Consider the following 21,233-nt stretch of genomic DNA (forward strand, 5'->3'; position numbering starts at 1 on the left):
GCTGAGCAAGGTGAGTCAGGACACCCTGGTTCCCCTAGGACCATTCTTCAGAAAAGCTTGTGTCTTGTATTCTCTCCCAGAGAAATAATATAACCACAAAACTCAAAATCACAACCATTTTGAAAATTAAAACAAATCCGAAACAAATGAAGAAAACTAAAATACCGTATGAGGCTCTCTACCTGGAGCCTCAGACTTATATTTTTTAATAACTTTTATATTATCTATCTGTTGTGCTCTATGAGATAATATCTATCTGGAGTTTCAGACTTCTATTTTTCCTATCTTAGTTCTGAACCGCGGGCAAAATTCCCCATGTGATTCAGACAAACTTTGTTTATAAATCTATCCTAAAAGCAAATAAACCAGCCTTTGAATTAAATCACAGTCCAATCAACATCTGCCAAGGAAGCAGGCAGCCTCCATTTTCAACTCAGAGCAGCCTATACTTTTCACGGCAGGGGACCTCAGCGCCCTCTTTCTTTGTTTCAAGGTTCCCTAGCTTGAGTCCACATAACCACCTTTCTCTCACTTAGAAAATGAAACTCTAACTCTCAGGCTAATAATCTTAAATTTCTAGTGGATTCTTGCCTAACACATTGGATCGACACCTGTGGTGGGAAATATATAATATGGTGGCGCCATCCCACACTAGGGACATTTAATTTCTGGTGGCCCCAACGGTCTGGCTGCCTCCATGGCTAGCCCCAAGTAAAGCTCACCACTTTCATGGCTCTCTTGTTGTTGGACTCTGCTCACATTCCCATCAAACTCTTCCAGGGATCCAAATATCCCTTATGTATTTATATTTCCCAGTTTTGCTAAGAAGGATAGCAAAACACAAAACTGTATACAAATTTAAACATTTGCGTTTCTGAGGAGCCCAAAAAGGAAGAGGAAACTGATGGTTGGCCACAGAGCCCAAGTGCATGGTGATTGATGCCTCAGTGAGCTGGGCATGGTGGGGCACACCTCTAGTGCCAGCACTCAAGAGGCAGAGGTAGGCAGATCTCTGTGAGTTCAAGGCCAGCATAGTCTACATAGCAAGTTCCAGGCAAGCTGGGAAGGACTATATAGTGAGATCTTGTCTCAAAAAGAGGGAGATTGAGGAGAAGGATAAATAAATATGAATGCCTCAATAAATTCAAATAATTCAAATTAAAGCAATAATTAATTGTACTCCCTGAACTACTAATGCTAAGAGATTTCATTTTGTTCAGAGTTAGTTTCTTTTTTACATTTTTTTGTATGTGTGTCTATGTGCCTGCATGTTTGATGTATACCACCTACATACAGGACTCAGGGATTCCAGACAAGGGCCTCAGATCCCCTGGAACTGGAATTACCAATGGTTGTGGAATATTACCAAGTGAGTGATAGGAATTGAACCTGGATCCTCTGCCAGAGACGCAAGTGTTTTTAGCCATTTCTCCATCCCCTATAGTTAGTGTTTATCAACACCCAAAGAGATTATACACCAAAAATTCTACAGGCCCAAGAAATGCAGGAAGAAGCTTGGACTGTTATGAAAGGGACTCTTCAGTTAGCCTTCCTCCACCTCTCACTGTCTAATGTTAGGCCTAAGTATTTGCTATGGGTTTTAATTTTTCTTTGTTTCCTTGTTATTTACCCAAGATTTTTTTATTAGACCTGATGAAAGTACTTTTGGAAAATTCTAGTCTGTGTTAAGTCATGCCAAGTGGAGGGGTGTGGCAGAGAAAGAACTTGGTTTTCTTTATATTTGTGCCTGAGAAAAGAGAGTAAAGCCCTGAGGGTGACAGGGGCTTGTGACAGCAGATGTGGAAAACAGAACTCCAGGGTACTGTATGTCAAGGCTGGGGAGATAACTCAGTTGGACTGAGCTCACCCCTCAGAACCCACGTTGAAAGAAGGGGCAGAAAAAAGAAACGAAGAAGGAAGAAGGAGGAGGAGGAAGAGAAGAAAGAGGAGGTGGTAGAAGAGAGAAGGAGGAGAAGGAGGCATTGACCAGATGTGTGGCACACGACCTAGCAAACTTGGTGAATTCCAGGCCAAGAGAGACCCTACCTCAATAATAAGAGTCGGGCAGCACCACGACTTTTCCATGGCTCAGAAAGTCAGTGAGGACCACCCATCCCAGTACCCCCATTTCTTCATTTTTTTTCTTCTCCATTCTGTGCCATAAACAATTAGAATCGCTGGCAAGGAAACTGAAACCCAGAGATGAGAGGTAGCTGAGATGGATTTCCCATTCCCCTTATGGCTGCCTACTTCCCAGGAAAAGAATTTCCAAAATCCTTCCTGTTCAGGCAAGGGACCTACCTCTGCACTCAGTAGGTGTCCTGTGGTTGTTCTAGAAAGAATAAAACAACTGCAGTCCTGGGAGTCTGAGCAAACCTTCGCTGCCTAGGAAATTGGTGACTGGGAAAGACAAAGTCCATGACACCAGAGAAGTTTCAGTCCTAGACAGAGGAGGTACAGCTGCTGCGGTGATGTGACCGGGGTAAAGGGAAAGACCACTGACCGAAGTCACAATGACCAGTTGTCATCCACACAGCACACTCCTCGGTGGAGAGGGAACCTAGCTGACGCTCAGTGCTTAGCTGCAGGGATTTTCAGAGATGAGGTGGAAGAGGCAGAAATGGGGAGTTACTGAGAGCCCTGACACCACCAGCCCTAGGGTTCCTGGAGGAGGGGAGGGACAGAGCTGTGATAGGCAGTGCTTCCCAGCTCTGGCGTGAGCTCCCCACGTCAGTCAGAACAGAGATCACTTGTTGGCTTCCTCCACTAGGGTGGCAAAGATGGCTGCTAGTTAGACAGTGAGCAATTCTTAGCCAGTACGGTTTTGCCCTCCACCACAGACAAAGACAAAGGAGGATACAGAGATGGCATAGGCTTGTCTGTCACCTTCAGGATGTAGCAGCATGCCCTCCCTGATTTGCTCTCCCACCCTCTCCAGCCTACCCCTTATCATCTCTCACGAGCCCCTCCCTACCCTCTGGTTTATAGCACTAAGACATGGGTTCCTGGCCTCCAGTCCTCCAGGCCTGTTCCCGCTGTCCAGAACACCATTCCCACCCAGCACACCCTACCCCCTCTGGCTATCACCTGGGTAAAGCCAAGCCATCTGTCATTCAGGCCTTGGCCAGTCGCTTCCTCCACTGAATGTTGCCTGACTTCCCAGACTGAGTCAGGCATTCTTGCTGGGTACTCTGAGTCCCTGCACTTCTTGTAAAGGAATTTGGTATTCTCTAAAAGTGGTTGTTCTGGTATCATGAGTGTTGGTGTTCCTTTAGGTCCTAAAGTCTAAGACTCTATCGGGACAGAAGCCTCTGTCATCATGGTTGTCACAGCAACTGACCCCAGCATGGCATAGAGCAGATCTGAAATGAGTGCATGCTCTCAATAAAGGCATCAAAGACTTCATCATGGTGGCCAGGGTCTGGACCACAGCTTCCAACCAGCCAACTGCCTCCCATCTCACCTTCAACCTCAAACTGGACTCTTGGGAATTCGTAAGTTCTTTATCATTTCTCTGGGTCTCCTCTGACTTGACAAAAGTTTTTTGCACACCCCAATATTTCCCAATCATTCTGAGAACCAATTCGGGGGGTTCATAGTTGACTGGGTTTAGCCCAAGCCAAGATGAGGATGATATATTACTAAGGCTGACGTGCTAGAGATTGCAGAAGACAGAAACCATCATGAGATGAATGAATGAATGAATGAATGAATGAATGAATGAATAAAGGAAGGAAGGAAGAAAAGAAGGAAAGAAGGAAAGAAGGAAGGAAGGAAGGAAGGATAGTACTTGGAGCCTGACTTATTCAATACACTCATTTCTTGCTTATTGTTCATACTTCATTCATTTAACAAGTTTGAAGGGCTTTCTGAGGGACACTAGGACCAGACATCTCATCTTAGGAAGAGTTAAAAGTTGTTCAAAGGCCAAAGAATCCAGAAGAATGAATTTGGATCCATAGCAACCTAACTGTGGGGAACGTTGCTAGGTCACATTCTGCCTCTTCTAAACCTAATCAGTAAATGACAGCACTACCCACCTGACATGGAGCTGAAGCCTTCCCGCGCACTGTGGCTGAGTCAGGAGAGCCTGTGCAATCTCAGCCTATCCCCTGCATCTCCAAGGGCATCTGCTGTGAGATTCAGGACTCACTGATCACACAGCTGCCCCCCAGCACTGGACTGGGGAAGAGGGGAGACCTCACCTGTTCAGGTCACAGTTGTCTTTCCAATCCCTGATAGAAAAGACATCCCATAATCTACCGTTGTGGTTGTTGTTGTTGTCATTCTTTTGTTTCGTTTGGAGACAGGGTTTCAAGTATCCCTGGCTGGCCTCAAGCTCACTATGTAGCAGAAAACATCCTTAGACTTCTGATCCTTCAGTCTCAGGCATGTGCCAGCATTCATGTTCAGACCTGAGATTCGGAGAGAGCATCAGAACCGGAGGCTATGAGAGCTCGCTGGGCCAGCCACAGCCTTAACAAGTAGGAGAGTCCAAAGGGAGGAGACTCAGAGATCAAAGCCCGGAAGATTTATGAGTGTCGGAATGACAGGAGGAGGGAGTCCAGAAGGTTTTCAGCAATCTAGCTGTCACCCTCATTTCTCCACTGTTCAATCAGTCATCTACCCCCCTCTGGCACTGGCAGACTCGGGATCTTTTGGGAGAAACAGAGGACTCAGGAAAACACCCAACTGTTCAAGGTCAATGATTATATACACATATACAATGGATAAATAATGTTTAAAATAAAATATGAAAAGCATTATGAGGTTTCTGTAAGGAATCATGAGAGAACATTATGCAGTATTTACCACAGTGCCCTGTTTATCGAGCATACAGTAGGCACTCAATAACTGTCAGTCCCTGCCCCTTCCTCTTATAGATAGTTGTTCTTAATCTCGGTCACACAGCTTGTCCAAAAAAGAGCCTTGATCTAAAGTCTGCACCTCCCCAAGATGGAAGCTATCAGTAGCCTCCTATACGGAGCACAGGCGCATGGCCAGACTCTCCAAACCCAGGATATTGCATAAGCCTGCAAGCCAGATGCTAATGTCCTGAAGAGGGAGGTACCCAGCGTAATCTGTTCTGGCAGTCACTCCTGCCAGACACCCAGCTTCCACAGCAGCAATGCCAGAGGTTCGGTGGTGGCATGCAGTGGGACATGCTAGCCATTCCATGCCTGCCGCTGGTGCCAAAGGGAGGCTTCCTCAGGACTGCAGCCTTCAACCCTGTTCTCTGAAAACCCTTCCTGGAGCTTCTAGGACTCGCCTAGTGCCATTTAGCGACCTTGCTTCGGGGTGCGGTTCCTGTCCTCGCAAGAAAATAAAATCCCAGTGGGTACAGAATTCTGGGATGGGTGTGGCTGATGATGAAAGAGTCTTCAGAGCCTGGGCTCAGGTGTCTAACAGACTATGTTCCTCACATCTAAAGCTGGCTTACCCGTTTCCACGCCAACATCCTTCACCCTAATCCTCCCTCCCAGCAGACAACAGCTACTGTAAGATTCCCGGGTATCCTTGGTTGGTGTTTTGTTTTGTTTTTGTTTTGTTGTTTTGTTTTGTTTTGGTGTTGGTTTTTTGGCACCGTGCAGTTCTTTAAGAAATCCTGACAATGAGTTCTGCCTTCAGATCCTATTCATAACCTAACCACCCCTCAATATCCCTCCTTTCCCCATGGTAAACATTGTTTTCTGATCACATAGAGGCTGAAGTGACTGTTCCCAGCTGGGCAACTATCTTGAAGGTCCCTGCCCAAGCATCACCCACCTCACCTCACATCTTAGAGCCCTCCACCTTTGTGTTCTGAGGTTCCCTGCGAGCAAAGACCAAGTCCCTTAGACAGCCCTCCAAGGCTGCGTGTGACCCGCCCCACTCTGACCTCATCAGCGTCCGAGTTTCTCTCTCACAATGCTCTGGGTATGGGGGCCTTCTCAGTCTCCCTTGGACATACCAAATGCATTCTTACCGCAGGGCTTTCTACACCTGCGGTGTGTGCCTGGAGTCATCCCTGACCACATACTTGCCTCTAGGCTCTAGTGTCACTTATAGTCCACCTTGGCCACTTGCTTACCACGGCAGTCCTCCATCCTGGTGCCGCAGTGCACCTGTCTTCTTCCCGCCTCCCCTTCTTTATGTGCCTGTCACCTTTAAATACATACATTCATATACACATATTCACACAGAGAGGGGGTTTGCAGAGAATCACCTTTTTACTGTACTGGTTTGGTCTTTCTAGGGCACAGACCATGGTTAACAACCAGGAGATTGGTACTAAAAGATATCACACGTTTGCATTTCCGAATCTTTTTTTTTTTTTATTACCTTGAGTATTTCTTATTTACATTTCGAGTGTTATTCCCTTTCCCGGTTTCCGGGCAAACATCCCCCTAATCCCTCCCAACATTTCCGAATCTTAAATAAAGATAGCACTGATTAAAACAAAGGCATCTAGTAAATGTCTGTCGGTTCTCGTGCTGAGTGATTTGGCAAAATAAGAAGTGACAAATGCATCCACATGAAACTACTTTATACCAACTGTAAACTATTTCACAAAATAAACGTATCATTCTATTCGCCACATGTATTGTTTCCCCCTCCCTTACCCATGGTATAATTCTAATAGTAGCAGAATATTTCAATCAACTAATTCTAATAGTAGCAGAATATTTCAATCAGTGGTGTCCACCCACCACCAAGAAGAGAGGCTGGCATAAAAAGAGTTCAACAAGTGTTTATATCTACTAAGAGTAGCTGAATACGCGCTGGGCATATAGTTCAGTTGATAGAGTGTTTGCCCTGGGCATATAGTTCAGTTGATAGAGCGTTTGCCCTGGGTTTGATCCTCTCGACACCATATAAACTATCATGTGACGCACACCCACAACCTCAAGCAGCAGGATGATCAGAAGTTCAAGGTCACGCTTGTCCACCTAGGGGGACTGAGGTCAGCCTCAGCTGCAAGAGACCCTGTCCCAAAAAAAAAGTTGAATGAATACCGTATGACTCCAATGGTCTCCGTGTCTCTGCAGTCAGTAAAATGTAACTGTGGTTAGAACGTAGGACTCTACCAGCTCCTGAATGCTAATAACGTAGGTGTTGACTGGCTCACTCCACCTGCAGATCCCAGAGCAGAAGCAGTGGACTTGGAGGTCTGTGCGACTGGTTTTATGGGTCGGAGGAACACATTCTTTCCACAATTAGTCCAGAGATTCTGATTTTTAATTCCCTGGGCCGGTGAGATGGTTCCGCTGGGTAAGGACACCTGCAGCCAATCCCGATGACCCGAGTTCAATCCCTGGGACTCAGATGGTAGGGGGGAGAACCAACTCCCACCATGGCTTCACACACACACACACACACACACACACACACACACACACACACACACACACACACACGTTAAATAAATAAATAAATAAATAAATAAATAAATAAATAAATATAATTTTGCTTATTTCTTTGTATTCTTTGTAGTTACAAAGCCAGAGTGTCTGATAGGCTCAAGTTTGATTTCCTAAGGTCACAACATAATTTGAACCACAACATTCTCTTACAGATAATTTAATCCATGCCAGGCCTAGTCGGCATGAGCCTGTAATCCCAGCTACTCAAGAAGTTGAAATCAATAGGACGGCAAATTCAAGGCCAGCCTGGGAAAATTAGCAAAATTGTGCCTCAAATTTTAAAACGTGAAAAGGAGAAGAGCGAAGCCCAGCAGTGCTCACCTGGCATTTTTCAGACCCTGACCCCGTCCCAATGTGTGGTGGGGGAGGGGAAGTCGGGGGGCAGGGGGTGAAGGAGGGGAGTGGGAGTTGGGGACAGTGGGACCATGGCTTGGGAAAGATGAGACCTACAAATTGAGAGCACTGTCTGGAACATTTCCTATGAGTTAGGGAAATTAATTGACTCACAGTACCCCAAGCTCTAAATTATTCTCAAGATCCACCCTGAATTGTCTGCAAAATTGCAGGCAAGCCAGATCCTACATGCCTGGGGGAGGAGACCGATTTCAAACTCCAAGTCTGCGGAGGAAGGCTTGCACAACCGAGAAACTTCAAGATCCCCGTAGATGCTACCAGCAGAAGTGAAGGCTGGCTTTGGGGATGGACATTCGACCAAGCTCAATGAGTCAGTACAAAGACACAGAAAGAGACCAGATGACCAGCTTCCAGCTTGAGTATAAGAGAAAAGGTCTGAACAATTGTTTAGCTGGATGACAGGAACTGAGGTCCATCCTGGTCAACATAAAGCTGTTTCCAGAGAATCCCTGTGGTTATGAAGAGGAAGGGCTCTGAGTACTTAGGGAGCCTGGGAGGTTGAGTGAAATCTTCATACAGAAACCTGTTCTCTCCTTCCCAACAATGATCGTCTGGAAGACGTCGTCCAGACCAATGGTTCTCACCCTTCCCTTCTGAATACTGGGACCCTTTAATACAGTTCTTCATGTTGTGGTGACCTCCAACCGTAAAATTATTTTTGTTCGAGCTGGAGAGATGGCTCAGCGGTTAAGAGCACTGACTGCTCTTCCAAAGGTCCTGAGTTCAATTCCCAGCAACCACATGGTGGCTCACAACCATCTGTAATGGGATCTGATGTCCTCTTCTGGTCTGTCTGAAGACATAAAATAAATAAATAAATCTTCTTTAAAAATTATTTTTGTTTCTTCTTTACAACTGACACTGTTGCTACTGTTATGAACCATAATGTAAACATCTAGTATGCAGGATATCTGATATGTGACCCCCAAAAGGGTCACAACCCACAAGTTGAGAACTGCTGATCCAGACTCTGGCCATGAAAAAAATGCACAAGCATCTGGGTGTGGTAGCACACCTGTAATTTCACTTTGGAGGTGAGAGCAGAAGAATCAGAAGTTCAAGGTTACCCTCTGCTCAAAGCAAGTTGGAGGTTAGCCTGGGCTACATGAGACCCTGTGGGAAAACAGAAGAAAAAGAAATATAAAGGAAGGGGCATGGGGCATCTTTAGGAAGCTGAGGTGGAACACTGGGTAAGGACCCCAAACCCCCGCTCAGTCTTGCCAGGTGTCACATGTACAGAAGACGCTACTCTCCCCCTGCCTCTGTAAACCCTAAGATCTTGGATATATCTGTGCCCTCCCATCAGAGTCCTGTCCCCTTCACTAGCAGCATCCACAGTGATGTGACCCAGCCTGTGTTAAATTACACAAGCTCTCCTTCCACAGGACAGAGGCATGCCTCCATCTGTATATGCCTCTGTGAATTTCCTATGCAGGATGGGGGCTGGGTAGGAAAGAAATGGGCTTGGGAGCGTGAGACAGTTAGTTACATGGCCTCCACATCCGGGAAGCAGAGAACAGGATGGTTCAGGTGGATGCTTAGTGTTCTAGTCCTGTGAAGAGACACCAGGACCATGGCAGTTCTTACAAAAGAAAGCACTTAGTGGGGCTGGCTTACAGTTTCAGAGGTTTAGTCCATTGTCGTCATGGTGGGGAGCATGGCAGCCTGCCAGCAAGCTGCGTGCTTTCCCTCACATGCCGATGACTCTGAGACTTAAATATGTTTACAAACACCATGGCCACAAGCTTTGGCTCTGTCCCTGACCTGCTCATCACTGAATTACCTGGTTATTCCCATCTTAGCGTGCCCTCAGCTTTCATGCATCTGTCTTCCTCCAGAGTTCCCAGAGAATCTTCCATGTCTCACTACTTCCCAAATCCCCCCCCCTCTCTCTCTCTCTCTCTCTCTCTCTCTCTACCTCCCTCCCTCCCTCTCCCTCCCTCCCTCCTCCTCCCCCATCTTTCTCTGCCAGATGTCCCACCTTCTAATCCTGCCTCAGCTGATTGGCCAAAGACCCTTTTTATGGACAGGTGAATGCTTTTACATAGTGCACAAGAGATTACCTCTACAGTAGCTGGGAGCTACATCCTGACCATAGGCAGGCAGGCAGGTAGATGGAAGGAAGGGAGGGAGGGAGGGAAGGAGGGAGGGAGGGAGGAAGGAACGAACGAACGAACTCTCAGGGTCGGAGAGATAGCTCAGTGGTTAAGAGCACTGTCTGCTTTTCCAGAGGTCCTGAGTTCAAATCCCAGCAGAATATCTAAAGGCCCAAATCAGGGTGAGTTCTCACCTACAGACTAAAGTGAAATCTGCTTCCACATGCTTTTAGAAGATGTCAGCCAAATGTCAGCTTACCACATAGCCCCTTTGATCTTCAACCTCCACTGAAATCTCATGATTTAGGGCCAGCAAGATGGCTCAGTGGGTAGAGATGTTTGCCTCCAATCCTGACTACCTGAGTTTGATTCCATGGACACACATGGTGGATGGAGAGAATCAACTCTTCCAAGTTGTTCTCTGACCTCTATAAATATGTTGTAGCCATGCACATGCATACACAATTGGTAAATGTCATAAAGAATTTTTAAATTTTTTTTTCTTTTCTATTTTTCGGAGCTGGGGACCGAACCAGGGCCTTGCGCTTGCTAGGCAAGCGCTCTACCACTGAGCTAAATCCCCAACCCCAAGTTTTTAAAATTTTTAAAATTCTGACTTCTATGACAAAACAGGAAAATGGTTTATTTATTATAGGTTTTGTGTGTGTGTGTGTGTGTGTATGTGTGTAGTGTGTAATACATGTGTGATGCATGGACACATGTGTCTCAGTGCATGTATAGAGGTCAGAGGATAGCTGGAGGTCATGTACCATGGTAGATACCAAGGTTACCCTTCTACCATGTGAGTTCCAGGGATCAAACTCAGGTCACCAAGCTTTCATGAAAAAGCCTTTATCCACTGAACCATCTCTCCAAGCCCCACCCGGTTTATGCTCGCACAGACCCACCTTTTAAAAATATCCATTTTAAAAGATCAACATATTTAATATCTTAATTAACAAAATCCAAACAGTAAGTAGGCTCACGTTTAAGTAGGAGAAAGTATGGGTACCTCCAAGCCAAGGATCCTGGAGCGATCATCCTTGATGTCCACCTAACATAAGGTCTATTCAAGGTCCCCTGGAATCAGGCAGGCCTGAGACCAAAGTGAAATTAGCGTGTGTGACTTCCAGGTGCAGACTCTGCAATGAAGCAGGTTCTCTCTGACTTAAGATAAAGTCCACGAAAGGAGTTTTGGCTGCCCTGAAGCTACCCTACTGGATCCCATGGAGAATCTCCATAGAGACAAAGTACTGCTAGAGAGCCCAACTGGGGACACAGAAGCTAGAAAGGATTCAGACACCTCCATCCGGTGACAGTGACACCAAGGGAACTGAAAGGAGCTGTCTTTGCTGAGCCTTGTCAAGACTGTAATTCCTGGGACAAATGTTGTCTTAAACCTTGGTGAGGTAATGTCCAACCTGTGAGCCATGGGCCACATGCACCCCAGGACAGCAACGGATATGGCTTAATACAAAACTGTAAACTTCCTACAAACAAGAGATAATTTTGGCATTGTTTTATTTGTAACTTAGTTGTTTGGTTCTTTAGAATAAAGTTTATAGATGACAGAGTCAATCCATGATATCAAAAGGTTGAGCAGTGGACTGGAGAAATAGTTTGGCCAATCGATTTTTTTGCCTCAGATTTATGACCATCTAAATTCTGTCTCCATCTTGGAATGGCTGCTCACATCTGTAACCCCAGCACTGAAGAGGTGGAGACAGCTAGATCCTTGACAGACATGCCTGGGGCATCAAGGAATGAAGAAGAGACAGAAAGACAAACATCCGAACACGGAAAAGCTGATCAAATGGACAAAGTCTCAGCTAGAGAAACCTCAGCACCCCAGAAGCTCACATTTAAATAGGAGAAAGTGTGGGTGCCCCAAGGCCAATGACCATGGGGAGAGCATCTTGGGCATCCATTTAACATAAGGTCTATTCAAGATCCCCTTGAATCAGGCAGGCCTGAGACCAAAGACCTGAACAGGGAGGCAGGGTCATGGCACCCAGTTGAAGGGGACAGAGTAGTTACACACAGATTTAAAAAGAGCCAGGATTTCTGGTATACCCACTAGAGGAAGGAGAGAAAGGTTTGGCTAAGCTCAGCAGGAGCACTGTCTGTAGGGGAGCAGTCTTCAGGTTGTAAATATCTAGGAGGAGCACATATGGTGGACACTTTCCAAAAACACTATCAACATACTCACAGGACCAGAAGAGAAGGAAGGCTTTGGCATTTTCCTCAGAGCCTCACCTCTGAGAAGGCGGAAGGGGAGAGACTTTGCCTTTCTCCTCTAGGTCTGAGACCAGGGTCCTTGACCCGGTCATGCTCATGCCAATGACACACAGTTACCCAGTCCTTCAGGGTTTCCTCCACTTCCATCACCCAGGGCTGTGGACTACGGTCTAGCCTGCTCTGTCGGTGGCAGGCTACCAGTCTTAGAGCAGGTGGACAGTGTTCCTAATAAGGGTGTCCTCTGGCCTCCACGTGCACACTCGAGTTCATGTATACACATATACAAATGAACACATATTTTTTTTCAAGCTTGGGCACACATTCGAGCTTTGAGATGGTGTATTAGATCTCATCACTGTGACAAAGGACCTGAGACAACTCCAAAGGAGAAAATACTGACTTTAGCTCAGGGATTCTAGCTAGTCTCTAGTAGCTTGTCTGTGAATCCATGACCCTGTGGACAGTAAACTATGAAAAGAACAGAGAGAGGGAAGTGCTCACTTAAAGGTGGTCAGAAAGCAGAAGGAAAGGGAGAAGAGAAATCAGGTACCAATAATCCCCTTCAAAGATGTGCAGTTCAACGGCCTAGGTTTCTTCTTGTATACTCACCTTCCAAAGTCTCTACCACCTCCCAAAAGTGAGGCTTGATAGGTTATTTCTCTGCCAATGAAATGAACCGATTCAAGCCAGGTGAGTTCACTGGCCCCAAGAAAGGAGGCCAGGGATGTAGCTATGGGACAAAGAGAGTGGGACAATGAGAGAGAAGAGGAGGAGGAGAAAATGAGAGAGAGAGAGAGAGAGAGAGAGAGAGAGAGAGAGAGAGAGAGAGACAGAGACAGAGAGAGACAGAGAGAGACAGAGACAGAGAGAGACAGAGACAGAGAGAGAGAGAGACAGAGACAGAGAGACAGAGACAGAGAGACAGAGGGACAGAGGGACAGAGAGAGACAGAGAGAGAGAGAGGTCCAAAATGCCTGAATTATGTAGGGAAGAGCCTCTGGGGGAATGGCAGCTCTGACCCTGGTCTTTGAAGTTCAGAGTTGTGGCAGGGTCTGCCAGGTAAGGACAGATGGATGCTGGGAAACCTGGGGGCCAAGTCTGCTTTGGTACATAAAGGATATACCTCAGTCCCTTATCCCAGGTCCCTAAACCAAACATAGTTACCTGGGGATAGGCTTCAACCCAAATGCCTTTGGGAGCCATTTAAAGTCCATTTAAAATCTATCGCAAGTGACCGATATAAGTGACCAGGTATGAGCCACGGTATCTGAAGAATTGCCTAAAGGGCAGGGCTGTCCCTAGTTTGTGAAGGAAGTTTGCCTATCAGCCCAGTCAGAGTCCTTGAGGGCTACCATGGGATGTTCTGCCCTCTTCCCTGGAGTACCCGGCTTATGCCTATATTTCACTCTCTGTGAAATCTTCCATTGTACAAGCCACACCACTGTTTTGGTTTTTTTCTTGTTTTACTCATGTGACCTCCTCATAGAGCACAGGAGATTGCATGCCCAAAATGGACTCCATTACTGCTCCTTATACACCTGTATCTTTCACCGTGTGACTTTTCAGCTCTTTGCCTCAAGAAGAATCTGTTGCCCGGCTCTCAAATGTAGATTAGATTGTGACTTACTTTGGCCAACACCGTAAAGTCGAAGTGACTACTCCTCAAAGAACCTCGTGTAGCTGCCACTTGTGTTGAGACACTGGCTCAAGCTAGCTGACTGGAAGGTGAGCGTCATGCTTTTGTCCTCACCACCCCAACCATCTCCCAGGTACCCAGAGGCAGAGCTGCCTCGCTCTTGCAGCTAGCCACAGATACATAAAAGAAAACAAAACTGTTCCGTCTAAATTGCCAATTGCGAAATCACAAGGCGTCTTAGTTAGGGTCTCTAATGTAGTGAGGATCAGACACCCTCTGGTCTCCACAGGTACCTGCAGGCGTATGGTACACCTAAATTTATGCAGATACACACACACACACACACACACACACACACACACACACATAAATAAATAAAAACAATTAACAAATCTATAGTAAAAACAAAGGAAAGGGACCATAATAGAGGGGAAGGTTCAGGGAGCATGTAGTGGCTCAAATCATGGGATAAGCGTGTGGTAAGGAGACAGACTGTATGTGACAGTTGGCCATCTCCCTTTGTTTAATTCAACCCATGGGCTCAGCCTGCCGGGTGTCACTCATATTCAACATGGAACTTTATCTGCTTAGTTAATTACCTCTGGAGATATGTTCACAGACACACTCCAATGAACACTGCTATCACCCAGGAGAGTCTCAACTCAATCATGTTCACAACCAGCATCAAGCATCACGCTACTTAATCTCAAGGGTACAAACAGGTCAGAATCCAAGTTTAATTTGCAATAGGAAAGCTTTATTAGGAAGTCAGGATAAGGAAGGGAGGGGGGCCACCCCCAGGACACATGGGAAAATCAAGTTCTCCCCAGCCCTGAAGCCTCCCCAGCAAGGAACAGAGCCAATAGATGTCCAGAGGCACAACGCCAACTCCATCCAGTTCCAAACGGTTCCCCCGGCTTGTTGCCAGCTAGACTTGATGTCAGGATGCCGTACGTATGCCTCATGTAGCTCCTGCCCTCCTGAGACACTCTCAGCTGGGGTCCGGTGGAGAAAGTTAATCAGGGTTCTAGTATCGCATCTTGTGGCCTGTGGCGGGGTGGAAAGGAGAGAAGAGTAAGAAGAAAGACTTTGGGCAGTGACTTGAAGAAGAAATTGGGAGCAAGAAACCTGGATCTCATAGAGCTGGAGGAACCTGAGAGCAGAGCACTGTAATCGGGAAGCCTGTGTCCCCATTCAGTTCCCCCATCTCTCCTGCAACAACCCTGAGTCCGGAGAGCCCATGAACCAGGCCCTTCACCATCCCATAGTATTGTCGGTAAATTCTTTGGCTATCGAGACAAAGATAACACCAACCTCATCCCTAGATTAACACCCATGCCTCTGCAGAGCCACTGGACATTCAAAATACGTAAGATACCTTGTAAGTGAACAGTTCTCTGGCACTAAAAGGATTCCCGAGCTACACATGCTGCATTCTTATCCAGCCTCTACTATAACTTTTTAAAAGATGAAACCATAGCTTAAAGGGCAATGACCTTATTTATCTATTCACATAGGTATCCTCTGACTGTATGTGTGCACTGTATGTGTGCCTGGTGCTCTCAGACATCAGAAAGGAGCATGGGATCCCCTGGAACTGGAATTATGGATGGTTGCCATGGGCACTGAGAACTGAACCCGGGTCCTCTACAAAAGCAGCAAGTGCCCTTAACAGCTGAGCATTTCTCCAACCTAGGTATTTAATTAATTTAAGTTCAATTTGTAAGTAGAGATTATTTCTTGGTGTAGAGACCACCTCCCCTTGCATGACTCCTTCTTAGAGACACATGTAATGGCACCCAAGACATCCTCCTTTCCACAGGTGTACCATGCAATGGTTGCAGTGACCACTGACGGAGACCCCTGAGTCTCTGCTCCCTGTGCTGTTACTGTTATAGGCCTCCCTCCTAATGACCGCTGAAGGCACTGACTATGGAGCCCCACAGGGCTGAGCCCATCACTTGGTAATTACATGATCATGAGGAAATGATTTACTTTTCTGAAGCTCATTTTCCATTAGTAAAATCTACCTGTGGGCTACAATAGAAATGTACCTGACAGTGCAGTTTTCAAACCATCTTCTCTAGTCACTGAGACTCAGATCATGTACAGATTTATTTCATCCAATGCTCATTATAGAACCAAGTATGGGTCTGTACTGCTCTAAAGACTTCTCTAAAAATCCATTCCATTCAGAACATGCTGTCCTGCCAAGACGTCCAAAGATACATCGAAAGGGGTAGTTGCCTTGTGTTCACAGGCTGTGAATTCAGTAATTCCTTACCTTTCGAATCATCGTCATCGCAGTCGGCAGATTTTGAGGACTGGGACTGAGATGGCCTTCTATTTCCTCCACCGTAACTACCCCCACTTCCTCCTCCAGAACCACTTCCTCCTCCATAGCTGCCTCCACTTCCTCCCCCAGAACTGCTTCCTCCACCATAGCTACCTCCACTCTTTCCACCGTAGCTGCCCCCACTTCCTCCTCCATAGCTCCCTCCACTTCCTCCTTCATAGCTGCCCCCACTTCCTCCTTTTTGTCCACCGTGGCTGCCTCCACTTCCTCCTCCATAGCTGCCTCCACTTTCTCCTCCAGAACCACTTCCTCCACCATAGCTGCCCCCACTTCCTCCTCCATGGCTACCCCCACTTTTTCCACCATGGCTGCCCCCACTTCCTCCTCCATAGCTGCCTCCACTTCCTCCCCCAGAGCTGCTTCCTCCTCCATAACTACCTCCACTTTTTCCACCGTGGCTGCCCCCACTTCTTCCTCCATAGCTGCCCCCACTTTCTCCTCCATAGCTGCCCCCACTTTCTCCTCCATAGCTGCCCCTACTTCCTCCTCCATGACTGCCTCCACTTTTTCCACCATGACTGCCCCTACGTCCTCCTCCATAGCTCCCTCCACTTCCTCCTTCATAGCTGTCCCCACTTCCTCCTCCATAGCTGCCGCCACTTCCTCTTTGTCTTCCTTTGCCACTTCCAAAGCCAATTTGTCCAGCTCCAGAAGATTCACTGAGGATAAAGGAAAACACATTGATACATATACAAGGATAACCCTGGACAGAATCAAGACTTAAGTGTGAACTGAGGCATCCTAGCTGGGAGGGAAGGGTACCTTCCTCTCCCTTGAGCAGAAGGTATCCCCTTTCTCTCACTGTTACCATATCCTTTCCAAAGCTCAAAAACCCCAAGCATTTCCCCCCAAACACACTCATACGGATGAAGTCCTCGATCCACCAGGCCCTTGCATTCAAGAACTTTTCCAGCTGCTTCTATTCAAGAAGGCTAGAAGTGATATCAAAAGTCTAAGGGGACTCGTCTGAGATCTACACTGTAGAATCTACAGACTCCTGAGGACCTACAAGTCTTGCTGGCCGCCTTCAAGGAGCTTTCGGTAAGTCTCAATTTCTTTCTCCAGCCGTGTCTTGATGCTGAGCAGAAGGCCATATTCCTGGTTCTGGCACTCAGTTTCTGCCCGGACCTGAGCAAGCTGGGCCTCCATCTCACTGATCTGTTCCTGAATCTGCTGCAGCTGGCCACAGTAGCGGTTCTTTGTGTCTTCCAAAGCCTTCTCCAGGGCTGATTTCTAGGAAGCAAAAGAAAAACTCAAGAGGGATGTTCCACTCCTTGCCCCTCCTAAAGGTTTTTCCTGTACCCTGCCCTGGCAGTGAATCTGGAGCAGGACTACCAACCGTGGTAAGCTGAGTCTGCAGCTCAATGTTCAACTCCTGGACACTGTGCTGGAGCTGGGACACTTGCTTCATGTTGGTCTCCATCTCTTGGCCACTATTTGTCACTTGCTGCTCAATCTGGGTCATCTGTAAACCAAAGGCTTCGTTAGGGACAGACACAGTCAAGAACATCTGTGGGAAAGACTGTACCTCACTTATCAGGCCCTTCACTTTAAAACCAAGTCTGAGACCAAGCCAAGGACAGGCTACTGAATTCTGAATCCTACTGATGAGGTTGACCAGTTCTCCAGACACCATATTCCCTTTCAGTAAGGTTTCAGGGCCCTTAGTACTGTGTCCCCAAACTGCTTTCTAGTCTTCTTTTCTTATTTACATGAAGAATAGCATGCCTTTTTATCCATCATCCTCTGTTCCAAGCTTTGGAGACCAGAGAAGAGGGGAGCAGGCATGGAATTCATTGTACTACAGAAGATGCTGCATATCTCTACTAGAGTCTTACATCACACAGGACTATAGTGAGTTGCCCATTCTCTGGACAACATACACTAATAAACTCAAGGGTGGCCATCTTATTTGGCTTACTTCTAAGATATTAGCTTTGCACCTAGAACTAGCACCACCCCACAGTTGTGTCTCTGTGGTGAATGAAGAAGGATAAACAGAATCAATCCATTGGAGGATGGAAGGATAGATAGAGATATGCTGAGATGAGGAGGCAGAAGGTTGATGAAGGGGATGAGGAGTAGAAGGATACCTGAAAGGTGGATTAGAAAACTGAGTAGGTAGCCTGCTCTGCTCACCTTGGACTCATAGTGTTGCTCAATGTCCTGGCGGTTCTTAGAAATGAGGTGTTCGTATTCCTCACGCATGTCATTGAGGACCTGGGTGAGGTCTGTGCTAGGAGCAACATTTATCTCCACATTAACATCTCCATCATTCTGGCCCGTCAGCTGGCTCATCTCCTGCAAGGAGGAAGAGGACATGAGGTTGGAAGTGGGACCCTTCTTGCCATCTTTCAAACCTCTACCGTCAAGTCTTTTCAGAATGCAAAAGAGGACCATCATTGTGAAACCAAAGCACAGCTGCCAATGCAGGCCACCTGTGAGGAGCTGGGAGTGTCCCCTTCAAAACCAAAGAAGAGGGCTCTCTCAGTCCATGCTCCACAATGCTCCATACAATCTCTGCCCTTCTCTTCTTCCCTGTACCCACCAAGCCACAAAAGCAATAGCCTACCTCCTTGTGGTTCTTCTTAAGGGCCTTCAGCTCATCGTCCAGACTATCAAACTGTATCTCCAGATCAGATTTCTCCATATTTAGGCCATCCAAAACCTTCTGCAGGCCATTAATATCAGCATCCACCCCTTGGCGCAGGCTCTGCTCCATCTCAAGCCTGTAGGTCAGCCATGGGTACAGAATGATCAAAAGGGCACCAGATCCTACTGGGATCTCAAGAGCTCTGAAATTTGGGTAGGGGAGGGGATGACGACAGTATAGGGGAAAGGAAGGGAATAGGACTCACTTAACCCTGAAGTCATCCAGAGTCATGCGAGTATTGTCCATGTCTATGAGTGCTTTGTTGTTCCTCACTGTGAGATCCACAATCTGAAAGACAAGTTTGCATGAATAGGCCATGCTCCCTTGATATGATCAACTTCAGAGAGAGGAAGAGACCAGACATAGCAGAGGGGATTCCTGTCCCAGGTGTTCAGGAAGCAAAAGTTTCCCTTCAGCTTCTTTGGTGCACAGCACCCACACAGCCTTCAGCAGATGTGTCCAGTGTAGTCCTCACTCATTTGGCAAATATTTGAACATCTCCTGTAGAGGCAGCGTAGGATCTAAGACAAATCCCAAGGAGCCCACCATTGGCCACAAAGTCCAAATTATTTCAAGAGAGTCATGAAAAGGAAAGATGCTTTTGGCTATCCTGAGAAACCAGGAAAGATCTTGGGAAGGAGGTGACAGTTGAACTAAGTCCTGCAGGATGGTTAAGATTACGTATGAGTAAATGGGTAGAAGAAATCTGCAGTTGGAGAAACAATGCATTCAGAAATACAAAGATACAATCAGGAGGAATAAGTGAGAACAGTAAGGAACCCAACTGTGGACTCCTTTATAGTGGAAGCTGAGTACAGGACATCACTCTGACTGCTCAGCGCAACACAGAGGGTAGCCACCCACTTACAATAGTGGATAAATAAGAGGCCTACAGATGGATGGATGAATGGATGGATGGGTGGGAGGGTGGATGGATGGGTATCATCCTCACAACCAGAGATTCTCTCTATCAGTTGATCAACCAACCTGCATCCCTGAGTCCTAAGTACCTGAGAAGATTAAGAGACCAACCCAAGGAAAATAGGAAAGGAAGAATAGGCTGACTTAAAACCAGGTCAAAAGAAAGGTCCAGTGAGGTCTTAGTCTCGCTAGTATTAATGCAGGCTTCCTTTCTGCTATGCCCAAACTCAGAAAGAAATATCAGAGTTCAAATCCAAGCCCCTAAGACCTGAGAAACCGAATACAAGTTTGCTTCTGATGAAAGTATATTTTCTAAAAGATGATTCCCTGGTATGTCTTTGCTTGGACTCTAGACTCTCACCCTTCTGTGTGAGAGGTTGAGAAAGGGGGGAGCAGGGGTGGAGAGATGAAGGGATAGAGGGAAGAAGGGGAGAGAGAGAGAGAGAGAGAGAGAGAGAGAGAGAGAGAGAGAGAGAGAGAGAGAGAGAGAGAGAGAGGACTCTTATACATACTCTGTCCTTCAGGTCTTCGATAGTGTTATAGTAATGAGAGTAGTCCTTCTGGAAGACTCTGTTCCCCTTCCTTGAATACCATTCCTGGATCTGCTTCTCCAGGTTGGCGTTGTCCTCCTCCAGTTCCTGCACTTTATCCATATAAGAGGCCAAACGGGAATTGAGGTTCTGCATGACGACTTTCTCATTGGTGTTCAGAATACTACCTTCGCCACCTCCAGAGCCACCACCAAAGCCACCTCCAAAACCCCCACCAAAGCCACCTCCAGAACCCCCACCAAAGCCACCTCCAGAACCTCCACCAAAGCCACCTCCAGAACCCCCACCAAAGCCACCTCCAGAACCTCCACCAAAGCCACCTCCAGAACCTCCACCAAAGCAACCTCTAGAACCTCCACCAAACATACCGCTGGAACTCCCTGCGCTAAAACCCCCTCCATATCCTCCACCATAGCTAGATCCAAAACTGCCACCACCTCCACTGCCACAGGCCGAAAAGCCACCTCCACCAAAGCCACTGGAAGAGCCAAAGCGGCCTCCTCCTCCACCAGCCCTGGAGGAGCGACTGAAAGAAGACCGCATGCTGCCTCCGCTGGCCCCTCTGCCTCCTCCTCCTCCACAGCTGCTGCCGCTGCTGCTCCGGAAAGATGAGGAGATCTGTCTGAAACTCATGGTGCTGCCTGCCGGAGTCTGTAGGCAGGAAGCGGTCTCAGGGTTGCTGGGTACTGAGCCATCCCCAGAGCTGCCTACTTATACCCCCTGCTGAAGGTGGCACACCTGGGTGTGTCCTCACTCTGTGCCAGCTTCCCCCCCCATAGACTCAGAGAAGGCCTAGAGTACGGGAGCAGCAGAGAAGCCCCGGGCTCTGCGTCCCTTGGTGACTGCCCGTCAGCAGCCCAGCCTCTCTCCATTGTGTGAGGTAATTTGAAGATATTAGGCTGTCAAAGGCACCATAAATCAGCCCAGCTGCTGAGGGGCTGACCTATATCCTACAGTTTGGTGTC

General features: G+C 47.1%; 1 protein-coding gene across 1 annotated transcript; it reads right to left on the bottom strand.

The window, feature by feature from the left end:
* Positions 1-14,758: 14,758 nt before the first annotated feature.
* Krt9 (keratin 9) lies at positions 14,759-20,901 on the bottom strand. Its single transcript, XM_032913624.1, has 11 exons — positions 20,598-20,901; positions 20,230-20,525; positions 19,002-19,084; positions 18,716-18,872; positions 18,283-18,444; positions 17,483-17,608; positions 17,153-17,376; positions 16,672-16,802; positions 16,291-16,557; positions 16,072-16,203; positions 14,759-14,834 (listed from the first exon to the last, which is right to left on the bottom strand). Exons 1-11 carry the CDS (start codon positions 20,899-20,901, stop codon positions 14,815-14,817), a joined length of 1,902 nt encoding a protein of 633 aa, XP_032769515.1. The 3' UTR covers positions 14,759-14,814.
* Between the last annotated feature and the right edge of the window lie 332 nt (positions 20,902-21,233).

Source organism: Rattus rattus, chromosome 9, assembly GCF_011064425.1.
Source record: "Rattus rattus isolate New Zealand chromosome 9, Rrattus_CSIRO_v1, whole genome shotgun sequence".
NCBI classification, from domain to species: Eukaryota; Metazoa; Chordata; class Mammalia; order Rodentia; family Muridae; genus Rattus; species Rattus rattus.